At 41.4% G+C, this 12,933-nt stretch overlaps 2 protein-coding genes across 3 annotated transcripts in view; one reads left to right on the top strand and one right to left on the bottom strand.

Moving 5' to 3' along the window:
- Positions 1-12,879, bottom strand: gna13b (guanine nucleotide binding protein (G protein), alpha 13b). Of its 2 annotated transcripts, XM_068335800.1 has the most exons (5): positions 12,597-12,879; positions 9,977-10,206; positions 8,411-8,461; positions 5,656-5,856; positions 1-4,525 (listed from the first exon to the last, which is right to left on the bottom strand). In XM_068335800.1, exons 1-5 carry the CDS (start codon positions 12,877-12,879, stop codon positions 4,154-4,156), a joined length of 1,137 nt encoding a protein of 378 aa, XP_068191901.1. In that variant the 3' UTR covers positions 1-4,153. The 2 variants fall into 2 exon arrangements, with proteins under 2 accessions (XP_068191901.1, XP_068191903.1); XM_068335802.1 differs by lacking the exon at positions 8,411-8,461.
- Positions 12,601-12,933, top strand: part of rgs9a (regulator of G protein signaling 9a) — a 17,599-nt gene continuing 17,266 nt past the window's right edge. Inside the window, exon 1 of the mRNA XM_068335796.1 lies at positions 12,601-12,722. The gene's annotated coding sequence lies outside the window, so the exon portion shown is untranslated. The remainder of the gene's footprint in view (positions 12,723-12,933) is intronic.

Genomic DNA, 12,933 nt, shown 5'->3' on the forward strand with positions numbered 1-12,933 from the left:
TTTTTCAAGCCGAGACAGGGTCCATATATTAGTGTGATTTATTACAGGAGGCTGAATAATTAATTTGGGATGTAAAAGTTAAATTTAAAAAAATTGAAACATTTTATAGTGCTTGATTTAGCGCTTCAATACTAGGTTTGTATTGAGTTTTTTGATAACTTAACATATAACAACTCAATGAATAAACAAGTTTGTTTGCATATTTTCATGGCTAAAACCTTGCATTAATAATACACACACACACACACGCACGCACGCACGCACACACACACACACACACACACACACACACCTCACAAAAACTTATTTCGACTTTTAGGTTCAGAATGAACCTAAATTGCACTAGAACCTTTACAGGTGACTTAAAAGGACCTTATTTCAGCTTCTGAATGCCAACTGTTCTACGTTTCAGTACTTTTTGCACAACCTTCTTAACAGCAATATTATTAACAGGTTCAGCAGATCCATGAATGAACCGGAACATTTCCTGTTTCAGGAATTAGCATTGAAAAAGTCCTCCTCGTCACGCTGTTCACATTTTGACATTGAAAGGCTTCATGCAGGAAGTTCTTAGACGTTTGGCCACTGAGTTTAGAGCGTCGTCTAGTCTCTGGAACAGAGACTAGACGACACAGAGGCACAGACGTGGCCGTCCTCTGGCCACATTCCACACTGACGAGCAATCATATCATTCCAAAGCATTTCCATCAGGGTGGTCTGTGTGCTAGACCACCTGCAGAGGTACCTGACCATGCCACCAGGCATAGGCGCCGTCGTCTTTCATGGACCAGGACACATTCCTCCTGGATGGGGGGGCCAGGGGGCCTCAGTGCTGCTCCCAGTGAAGTGATTCACACTGAGCAGACACAATGATGGAGACGCAAGGGACAGCACTATGCATCAGCCACTGTTGTCACCAGAGCAATCTTTGGTGATGGCGTTGCATTGTGGGTAGGTGTGTTCACATAATACACAACTGCTCTATAGAACTGTATGTACCTGTACATACCGTACATACACAAGTATGTGTATGTACAGAGTACTGTATGTACATACAATACATACATACACACGTGTATGAACATAAACACCCATATCATATGTGGGTGTATGTATATTATATGTGTGTTTATGTACAGTATATGTATACAGTTATGCTAATAATAATAGTGGTGTGTCTAAAATGTGAGTTATCGTCATAATTATTTTTTTATGCACACAAATGCATTAGGGACATTTCAAATTCTATTTTAAAGCAAGAAGGTTGGAAAAATCATTGAATTTGATCATATTTTACAGAAAGTCAAGAAATACATTGTTCCGAAAAATAGCAGTGTTGACATCTTATATCTACAAACTGAAAAATGTACTTTGGTGATGGAATTGAAGGCAGTAAATGCTTGAAGATTTAACTTTCCTCAAAATCACAAACTAATATTTAGTTCCAGGGTTTCTGATAACTGCTTCACATCTGCGGTCCATGGAGTTGACCAAGTTCTGACAGCAGTCAGCAGGCATCCCAGTCCAGGACAGTTGTTCTATGTTCCATAATTCTCCTGCATCTTTTGGTTTTGCCTCATGAACAGCATTTTTTATGTCAGCCCACGTTTTCTATGGGATTGAGGTCCGAGGATTGTGCTGGTCACACAGACGTCGTCTGATTGTTACAGTACTCAGAGATCCACCTTAGATCTTCTCTGACGCTCCTGGAGCGAATCGCAGGCTGAGCCTTTGCCATTTTGGTTATTCTCTGATCAATTTTATCAAATCAATTTAGTCGTTTTCTTTTTCTTTCTCACCTTTCTGGATTTGACTGCCATCTTAAAGCATCTGATATAATTTTAGCTGAACACCTATCATTTTCTGCACTTCCTTATAGGGTTTCCCCTCTTTTATTAACTTCTAAATCAAAGAACAATATATTTGACTTTCTGTAAAATATTATCAAATTCAATGCTTGTTCCACTTTTTCTCGCTTTAAAATATAATGTGAAGTGTCCCCAATGCATTTGTCCATCCATCCATCCATTTTGTTACCCATGTATCATGCTGCCCTCCAATGCACTTGGTGTATTAAAATAAAAAGTATTTGAAGAATTTTGAAGTTTACTCACATTTTTAGACTGCTGTTATCATAAGCTTAACTGTATCTGTAACTGTATTACACATACAGTATATCTTGCCTGAATGTTCCTTGACTCCAGACTCAATAAAGTTTAGTGAACATTCCGGACGTTCAGCATAATGTAATGGTGAGTTATCAGATTCTTTAGTCTTCATCATTATCCAGAGGAAACAGGGATGATTTTCTTCCTCATATCCCATCCTTCTATTAAGTTTCATGGATACTGGTCAAATACTTTTTGAATAATAAATACAACACACCAGCCACCAGCAAATGGACACAGGTAAAAACACAACCTCCTTGGCAGACATAAACAGTAGAACGTTTTAGATGTTATTATGCTGACACTTGAGTGTTTTCTTGTGCAACAATCTTGTGTCAAATGATTTTCTCACCTTGATATTTACTCCTCCTTAACATGGACCAGTGTGTGTGTCTGACACAGTAAATGTATCAGACACACATACTGGTATAGAACTGACCTGTTCATCCTACAAACTTATTGCGTCTTTGGCTGCAGGTTAAATAAAAAGATAAGATTGGATGGGGGCATGGCAGGTGTTCTGGGTTATACATTTCCGCCCAGATTCCATCCCATGATGACACTGAAGGTCATACGGATCGGAAGCGATTCTTAGTTGAAGAGGTAAAGGGGTGTTTCAGTCACCAGTCCCCCCTCTCTGCTGTAGCAGAGCAGTCTCTCTCTGAATTGTTCCAACCAATGGGGGATTAGATTTTGGGGCAGACCAGGATGACGCATCGGCCAGCATTAGTCTGAGTGAGACAACAAAGAGACGTCATCACAAGCTTCTTTTTGTCTCTCAGTAAGTAATGACATGGAGACATGGCTGCATCCAATGAAACATTTCAATGAATTCAGTTAGGGTGAATTAAAAAAAATTTCATTCCATCAACATTCAATTAATAAACAGTGAAAAATTTCCATGACTTCTGAACGCTGTCAGCAGACCAGAGTTTGCAGTACATAAGATTGAAATCCAGCTCAGAGATGTGATCATGATGTGGGCAGAAGTCAGACGACAACAACTCTCATTAGCAGCGGGCAAAAATGCGTAGAAGACACAAATGACGTTACTCTCACGTGGACTTTTGGTCAGGAGTTGTGTCACAACGGTTCATTAAGGCTGTGATTAAACAAAGCCAAAGGTCTGCTTTTACAGCACAAGGCATCTTCTCTAAAACATATCAATATAAGACATCATTAGTTTCAAATTAAAAACAGTCTACCACATGCCCCACACCAGTAAGCTGTTTAGCACATCATTTAAATTGACAAGTGGTCTATTTGTGTTTGAATTCTCTCACCTCAACTCCTTTCATTAGTTGTAGGAATTCATCAGCAGTCACACATGGAGAGTGTACACACCATAGAATATAAGTTAAAGAGAAATGCATAGGCACATACAGTATATTCATACATTAGAAAAATTAGAAAAATTAGAATCAAGACAGCTTTGGACAAAGAGTAGCTAATCTGTGCATGTGTGAGCCCAACTCTGTCCTGTCCCACAGCTGCAAGAGCAAATCTAAACCCCTGGCACATAGATGTCATCACCAAGCACCAGCGGAGAGCAAATCAAGAAGGAAGCTCTAAAAGAAAGGCTAAACCTGGCAAAGGAAGCTGATGCAGCTATCGCTGACTGCAGTGACAGCAATTTAAACTAATTCTAGGTAACGGTTGCCAACAGCAGAGGAGTGTGTGGTTGTGAACTGGAGTGACCCACAGGGTCCACTGCACAGTGTGGAACGGTCATTAAGAGTGGTGTTAAGGGGTCAGGAGGTGGGTGGGGCTCTGAGCCTATGGCTGTCGTTAAATGTCACAGTGAACGAACTCATTAAGGCAGAAAACAGGTATGGAGAACGGCGGTAGTGGTTTGCTTTAATACAGTCACAGTTCAAAATGATGAGGCTCCAGACGGGGTGGAGGACACGTGGGAGGAGGGGCAAAACACAGATGACCTCACAGGGGTGCCTCCATCCATGTGTCCTCTCCTCAACAGTCTCCCCTCACTGCAGCATCAGCTGCTTGAGGTTATCGTGCAGAATGGTGTCCTTGACGTCACGGAACACCAGACGGATGTTCTCGGTGTTGATGGCGGTGGTGAAGTGGTGGTACAGCGGCTTTTGCTGCTGCTCGCGCCGCTTCTTGCGAAAGCACTCCACCAGGAAGCGCTGAACGTCTGCCAAGCTCGTGGGCTCACCCGAAAACTCCGGGAAGTAGTCTTTGATGGAAACCTTCTTCACCTTCTCCTCCAGCAGGTCCGTCTTGTTCAGAAAAAGGATGATGGAGACGTTGCTGAACACTCGGTTGTTGACGATGGTCTCAAAGATGTTGAGAGACTCGCTCAACCGGTTGGTGTGGCGGTCCTCCATCAGCACCTGGTGGTGTGACAGAGAGGGTATGGTTAGAGGTGATGATGAAAGAGTGAGTCTTGGAGCAGCAGGTCTGTTCGACAGAGTGATATTCCAAAGAATGTTTGTTCTTTTCTATACAACTGTAGCTAAAGCAGTCAGAGCAAACAAGTTGGTCCCCAAGGAATCCTGAAAATATTCTGCATTGTTACTAGAAAAACGCTTCAACACACAACAAAATAACACAAGGCAGCAAATATTTTAAATAGTTAAACGTACCATTCAGTGTTGGGTCATGAATTTGAATTTTATGAACTCTTTAAAAACTAAAACTGTACTTGTTGGAGAAAAAAATTCAGATAAAATACCCTCTACTGTCTCAGAACTTGCCTTGAACACATAGATCTCTGGATCGCCTACAGATCCTGATCTACAGGGTTCTATGTTAACTGAAAAACTGCTCAAAAATAAAAGGAACACTTAGATCACACAAGTTAGATCTCAATGAATGAAATACTCTAATCTTTAGGAATTCCACAGTGTCATTTGTTGAGATCTGGATCAGGGCATCTGTCTGGACAGTCTATGGTGGGTTGTCATAGCGACACCCCACTAAATCGGTCATACTGAAGGTCATGCTGCAGGAAACAACTTCTCCACAGCATCTCCAGACAGCACAGCCCCCACCAGAGGACATCAGCCTGATTCTCACAGTGTGTGCAGAATCACACACACCAGTGACCTGCTGGAGGTCCTTCTGGAGGCCTCTGGCGGGGCCATCCTGTTCCTCAAAGAAGCCAATAGCAGCCATACTGCTGGGTTGTTGCCCTCATACACACCCTCCACCTCTCCTGGTGCACTGGCCCGTCTCCTGGCATCTCCTCCCTGCTCTTGACTCCGTGCTGGGAGACACTACACGTATGGACCTTCTAAAACCTAAAATGCCTAATGCCTCTAGGTTTGCTTTCATTGAGGTGACATTTTTTCTATCTCTGTGTGACATATTTCACAAAGGGACACATCTTTGTTTTATTCTGGTGGAAAAGGTTTGAGAAATGTCTGGAAAAAATCATGACTTTTGTTTGAAACAGCTGAGGGAAGTGAGTTGGATCTTGTCTTCTCAGAAAAAATTATAGAAAAACTATTCCGCTGCTCACCTGATCGTATTCCGAGGAGGACACAAGAAAGAGGATAGAAGTCACCGAGTCAAAGCATTCAAACCAGCGCCTCCTCTCGGAGCGCTGACCTCCCACATCCACCATCTTGAAGGGCACATTCTTGATTTCGAAGACGTATTCATGAATCCCCTTGGTAGGCTTCCTGGCCAGGAGAATGTCCTGCTGGCTGGGGAGGTAGTCCTGTGGTGTATCGAGAGCAGCGTTCATTTAACTACAATAAAATATACATTACAGGTGCTCCTGAGATGCGAACATCTGACTTATGTACATCCGTAGATACGAACCGCTGATGTCTATTCATAAAATGTTGTATTGCGTTCGCAAGTTTGTCTGCGTATACCACATTTGTCTAGTTGTCCTGTCTATCGCAACCCCCCGCCAAGCAGCGCCGCTCCGTACGCGCATGTCCAACACTCACCTCCCTCATCGGGCCCAGTTCGTTCTTGCAATTACAAACTGAAATTTAAAGGTCCCATATTCTACTTTTTTAAATTCATGTTAATCAGCTGCCAGATGTCCAACTACACTGTATTTGAAATGTCTTGACCCAAACTGATCAGTGGTCCTCAGTATCTTTGATTAAATATTGATTAAATCACTTGCAGCTCAAAATGATTCGATTTAATGGGCGTGCCTCTGAGCTCTCTATCAACACCCTATCCCCCCAAATGCCAAGTGAACGCACGTGCTCCCATCTGCTCGTTACCTGTTGTTTAAAAATTCAGTAACTTTGTTACTACGTATTTTGCTCTCGTTTTTCATGATACAATGTGCCCTCCTTCCTCACGATTAATGCGTTCCAGAAACCACATGTGATTAATGAATTCCCCGATTGAGCAACAAACTATTTATCTTATTATTTACGGTAATTTAAATGTTTATAAACCCTACCTATACTGATATTAAACCACCTTCTATCTACACTTTTGTGTATCACAGAGTCCGAGACTGATGGAATTTAGTACACTCCCAGATGCCGTCAGCCAATAGAATGCGTGCACGGTATCACGTGACTGCCTACTAAAAACCTGTGATGAGGTGAAGTCGCAGAGCGTTAATGCACAAAGGCACATTTAAAACACAAAAGTGCTTTAAACAGTCTATAAGAGTGTGGGAAAAGGTAATACAGATACAGGGTGGTATAATATCAGTGTGGATAGGGTCCAGAAACGTTTAAATTACTGTAAATATTAAGATAGTTTGTTGTTATATCGCGGAATTCGTTAATCGCATGTGGTTCCTGGAACGCATTAACCGCGAGGAACGAGTGCGCACTGTACTCTTAAGCAATTGTAAATAAGATAGAAATCCTTGACTGACGACAGTGAGTATCTATTAGGCTCTAAAGAAAGACTGAAGCTGTTTTTTAATGAGCGGTGTCGTCGCTTTGTATACAAGAAGCTCTAAGATCACTTAAAAGAGCTAAAGTTGCTTTTATTCATCAAACACAAAAAAACAGTTCTGATAGCGTCTTCATCTGCTATGAAACTGGTTATGTGTTATGATGCTATGATGCTGAGGATATGCCTTCCACGGACACACACACATACAAGACTGAAGTGGAGTTAACTAGTTAGCCAAATGCTAACTGACTTCAACAGCTTGCGAGGTACTTTCAGTGTGCAGCTCTGAGGGTCATTACTACACACTGCTACCTTAGCCTGAACACTAACTCCAGCTTGGGGATGACCACGCTCTTAGTAGACATGTCAATCAATCAATATGACTCAGGATACGTTGATCATTCTGTCAATCACGCCAGAGATGACGTCGGGTACAGTGCTGTTATGAATCGGTACTATTTATTTGAAAATATTACATATACTGTATTTATTGATGCAGGAAGCATGTTTTCCAGATTCTAGGAGTTGGTAGGGTTAGTTAGGCCCACTATGTATATGTAAAGACCTGAAAAAATGTGTTTTTCATAATCACGACCTTTGATACTAAATAACGACCTTTAAACAATTCATCTTATGAAAAGCCTCTCAGAACACGTTGAGTTCTTAAATTGGGGGACCTCCCTCTATGCACTGTTATCAAAAATAAAATATTTTCAGCCAAATCAGCAAAAGACAATTATGAAAAAATAATATTAAGGAAGATCTCATAAATGTGAGGAACAAACAACCTGTCCTCTTCAACAGTGATTTCTTTCTCTTTTATTCCCAACAGCTGTACATGTTTTTGAAAACTGCATACAGCCATAATTCACACAAAAAAGTTTCAGTAATCATCTTGTACATTGCCTGAGAGCTCGTGAAACCCTCTGCTGAACTTTGTACTGTGTTTGCTGTGTACAAGCACACAAGTTCCATGGAAGCACTGGGAATGTGTGAACGGAAAAAAAGGGAAGTCTTTGGAAAAATATGCTATTTGTGTGCATGTTTTAATGTGTTCACGTGTTCAAGATCAGCATGGTTTGTGTCAGGAATGAGTCATTGGATTGTCAGGAATTTGAAGACACACATGCACACACACGCACACCCCTGTACAACTACTGAAATTGATGGTGCTTCTACTGCTATTAATCATTTCCCTTTTTTCTTGGAATGAAGGCACGGATTGGCAAACAGGATGGGGGCCGATGCAGAGTGAGCAGTGAACGTGATGTAGTGAGTGTCAATAAGAACAAGTCAGTGTGGAACTGGCAACTGAGTGAAGGAAGACAACGTCTACATTTAAACATGCTGTCACACCTCCCCTGTGCTGCCCCGCCAGAAGGGGTACTTACCGACTGTCCAAGCTTTTCCAAGTTGTCCAAGAAATATTTGACTGACTCCCCCTAAGATAAAAAAGGTAGGGAGAAGAGAAAGATAGACAGAGAGCGAATGAGTGAGAGTGAGGAGAAAAATGAGGAGGAAGGGATGAAGAGGAAGAAGAGTGCGAGAGAATGAGTTTGTATGAAGTACACCTTTAGCTATTTAGGAACACTTATGATGCCAAAATAGCATGTTTTGTGTGTGTGTGTGTGTGTGTGTGTGTGTGTGTGTGTGTGTGTGTGTGTGTGTCTCCATGCATGTGCATACAGGTATTGGGAGTTTAACCTCCTTTAATGTTAATGTAATTTTGCTGTTACATAATTGTTCCGTCTATATTGACGGAACAATTATTGATTCCAATATTCAGCTTTTTTTGTTAATTTTTGGAATCAGTGGATTTTGTTTGATTGCAGGTGAATGTGATTTTTCTTGTAGTTGGACTTTATATTGATGAAGTTTCTTCATTATATAATTTTGTTGCTTTTAAATCTCTTCATAATTTGCTACTTTTACTGTCTTAACTTTCTGTGACTGAAACCAAGACTTACTCCCCAAATTTTCATCACAATCAATGATGAATGTGTGTGTGTGTGTGTGTGTGTGTGTGTGTGTGTGTGTGTGTCTGTGTGTGTGTGTATGTGTGTAATCTGTATACGTGTATGTATGCATGCATGTAACAGTGACAGTACTTGGTGACAAACTACAGCACACTGAAAGTAAAAGGGAGCGAGAGCATCCAGTGGAACTGGTTAGGCCTTATCTCATCCAGCCTACAGCTCAGTGTTTACAGAATGTGTGTGTGCTGACACCACAACAGACCTTTCTCCAATACATGAGCACAGCTTCATGTTAGTGCTAACTGTGTTTACCATAATTTTCTCAATCTAATGTATATTCAATCATTGTAAGAAATCACACATTTTAATGAAAAGCATGGAACAAATACAATAACTGTACAAAGTTAAAGATGAATTTGAGCAATAGAATCCATCTGTTAAATTAATGTATATATGTTATCCCATATTTACTCGTTTTCATTTTTGAACCAATAAAGGTGTGTGTGTGTGTGTGTGTGTCTTTTTATGCCCTGAGTTATGTTTAGATAGGGGTCAAAAATATCACAGCTGAGGTAGCAGCTGACGACTAGTTTAAGATGCAAACCTTGACCTGCTGAGAATAAGACAAAACCATATAAAGAAAAGGGTTTTACTCTTGAGACAATATACCATAAGTGGTGCATTGCTGATATTTTTGTCCCCCATCCTCTAGGACACATTGTAAACAGGGACTGCCCAACTGAAATAAAAAGAGATTTCAGCAGAGACATGTTGAGAACGGGGTGGAGATCTGTAACTGATCACATCACTGTCCGTTCTCCTCGCGAGTAAAACGTACAACTGTTGTCTTTTTCTTTTTGTGTGAGTTTTTCAATGTTTTTAGGTTGCTTGAACCTGACACCATCATCACTATCCTGAATGCCTTTGGCCAAGATCGATATTAATCCTATATTCCACAAAGTCATACAGACACAAACTCACTAGCTGGAACTCTCTCCGGCGGTCATAGGCACTCTGGATGCCCTCATCGGCCCAGAGGGCTCGGATGGATGGCAGGTAGTGCTGGAAGACTTTTGTTTCTACCATGCCATGGCCACTAGCCATCGCTGTCCGAGTGTCAAATGCCATCATGGTGTGCCCGTGCTGCTGGTTGGAGTGGTTACCCCATGGGATGTGGAGCTTCTCTCGGGCATCCACCAGCACTCGAATACCTAAAGGATGTAAGAAAGCAATCAATTTACTAACTAAATTACTAACTACAATTTTAAGAGAAAAAAATAATGTAGGGCAACTTTGGATGTCTTCAGGAACCTGACTTCAAAATCAAACACCAGTTTGTTAGAGGTGCAGAGTGTCCCTAAAGGAGGAACATCTCCACAGAAACAGCCACAGATGTTTATTTCACATCAGCATGATCCTGCAGACACCAACAACAACGTGGGTTACACCGATGGCTTTCCCACCGAATTTCTTAATCAGATATTATACCACTCCATACGATGAAAGTCACAATCACTGTAAAGCTGTGTTGACACTGGACATTTATGTTGCCTCACCGACTTGTCCTTCGCTTGCAGTGGCCAAATTCAAGATTTGTTTTGGGGGATTTTTCACACCAGGAAAAGGACACACACTTCCAGACTTGACTGGACAATAAATGAGTGTAACTCGGTCCAAGATATTTCTGCTAATTCTGAGCTGATGGCACTGCAGGATAGCCCTGACTGACCTCAAAATTGCCCTTTCTTCAGGTTTCATCAAAACATAAAGAAAGTCTTTTTTGAAATCTTTAACTGGGAGTCTTTGCAGATGCAATAGAACTACTTTGACTCACGTTGCTGTGGTGTATGATCTGTAACATAAAACAGTCTTCCAGAACCTCATCCGTTTGACTGTTCAGCTTACATATCAAATTGATCGTCAATACATGTTTGGTACAACTGGTTAATCAAAAATCTGACCATGATCTACAAACTACACTTTGGTTTAGAGTTATTGCACTTTGTAAATTGATAAATATGAAACAGTAAAAGTTTTAAAAGTTTTGAAAGCTATTTTACATTATACACATACATTTTACGCAGTATTGAATATTATACACGTGCGCTTACTTCTTGTTTCATTCAGCATAATTAGTAAAAAAGACCTAATAATAATAATAATTTTTAAAAAAGCAACATCCAAAATTAACTTTTTGACTAACCAGCTAAATAGATCGAACGGCCACGATCATTTTTGAGTGGTTTTTGAGAAAATTAAAGGCTTTTTGGGTGTGCATTATAGTGCGAAAAATACTCTAATTCCTTTTTCTAATCGAGTTACATTAAGTTCTACCCATAATCCAGGGCGACACCAAAGCAGAATTATTTCTGATATATTGATAAATGGCCGGGTAAAAGACAATTCAGGAATTTAACTGAAATTCAACTCAACAGGTGATAAATAAAAAAGCACAAATAAAAGGTCAAGATAGGTATGGGTCCCTGAACACAACATTCTGCTCTCAACCAGACAGTGATCACCCTAATCTTCTCACAGTCCATGTAGTCTGGTCTCCTGGTCCTGAAAGAACCCTGATCTCTGAAGAATGCCCAGCTGACACCAACATACAGGAGTTGTGACTCATGGTCACATTTATGACGATGCTTTTCCTTATTATGGTAACGACACACCGAGCATGACTCTTCCTCATCCTGCAACCAGACTCCTTCATCACCTGAGTACAACACACATGCAGGGCCTGTACACATCTGGAGAGAGACAGAAATGATGTGTGATGGGCAGCCGTGTGTCAGTCCACCTCCTGGACCCTTAACAGCTCCCGGGGCGCCTCAGCAGCGACCAGGAGGACTGACCACTGATATAAAATGGGACTCAAAAATATTGCTTAGGATTGCTCTGGATGGGTCCTGTTGGGTTTCTCTGTCTGTTAAAGCGCTTTGAAATGTCTGCTGATGTGATTAAGCACAAATTGAATTTTAAACTTCAAACCAGATTTCATTTCATTTCATATTTCAACATCTTTTGCTTAATCTCCCAACATGGATTCTAATCAAAAACACTTCAAAGAGGACATTCCTCCATCAAACCCACTCACACAAAAACCACTAAAAACAACAAGGAATTACAAAATCCTGCAACAACCTTGTCATAAAACCCATCAATGAGGATTTTTTTTTACAGGGGATCAATTATTGGATGTTTGCAAACAGGCCATCCCACACATTATAGGTGATGTCATCATGGCAGGAGTAAACTTGGAAAGAAAGGAACACCACCTCAGTACCCGAACCTGAAACCTGCTCGGAACATCTGGAACCAGGAGTTCACAGTTCGGTCATTCATGGTTCGGTTCGTCCCTGGACGATCAGAGTCGCTGCCCCCCAGTTCCCCGGCTCCCCCCTCAGCGGAGACAGACGCAGATAACATGGGCGTTTCTTCTCCAGCTAACCCGCTAGCTTTGTCCAACACACAAGTGTCCCTCCAGCAGCTAGCATGGCTGCAACTTACTACTCACGACACTCAACTCGGCGACCGACACAGACGTTTCCACAATACAGCTTCACAAAGATAATTTCATGGACTCTCAGTGTAGCCTTACCTTTAATAACATTACTAAAAATCGTGGCTCTGAATTCTTCTTTGGCCTTCTGATCGTAGTCCTGCCCATGGATAATGCGCATCTGCTTGAGGAACGTAGACTTGCCGCTCTCGCCTGCTCCGAGTAGTAAGATCTTTACGAGCCTTTTTACATAAGTCTTATCTCGATTAATACACTTATCTATCTCTTTAGATTTACGCAACTGTTCTACTTCACCGCTTGTTAGGATACAATTCGGGAAACATACAGATAAAACTGAGCGGGACGGCAGGAAATCCGCCATCTTTGAAACAACTTCATCGATACCGACAGCGCGTGAGGCCGAACGAGCCGCTCC

Source organism: Antennarius striatus, chromosome 16, assembly GCF_040054535.1.
Source record: "Antennarius striatus isolate MH-2024 chromosome 16, ASM4005453v1, whole genome shotgun sequence".
Classification (NCBI taxonomy): domain Eukaryota; kingdom Metazoa; phylum Chordata; class Actinopteri; order Lophiiformes; family Antennariidae; genus Antennarius; species Antennarius striatus.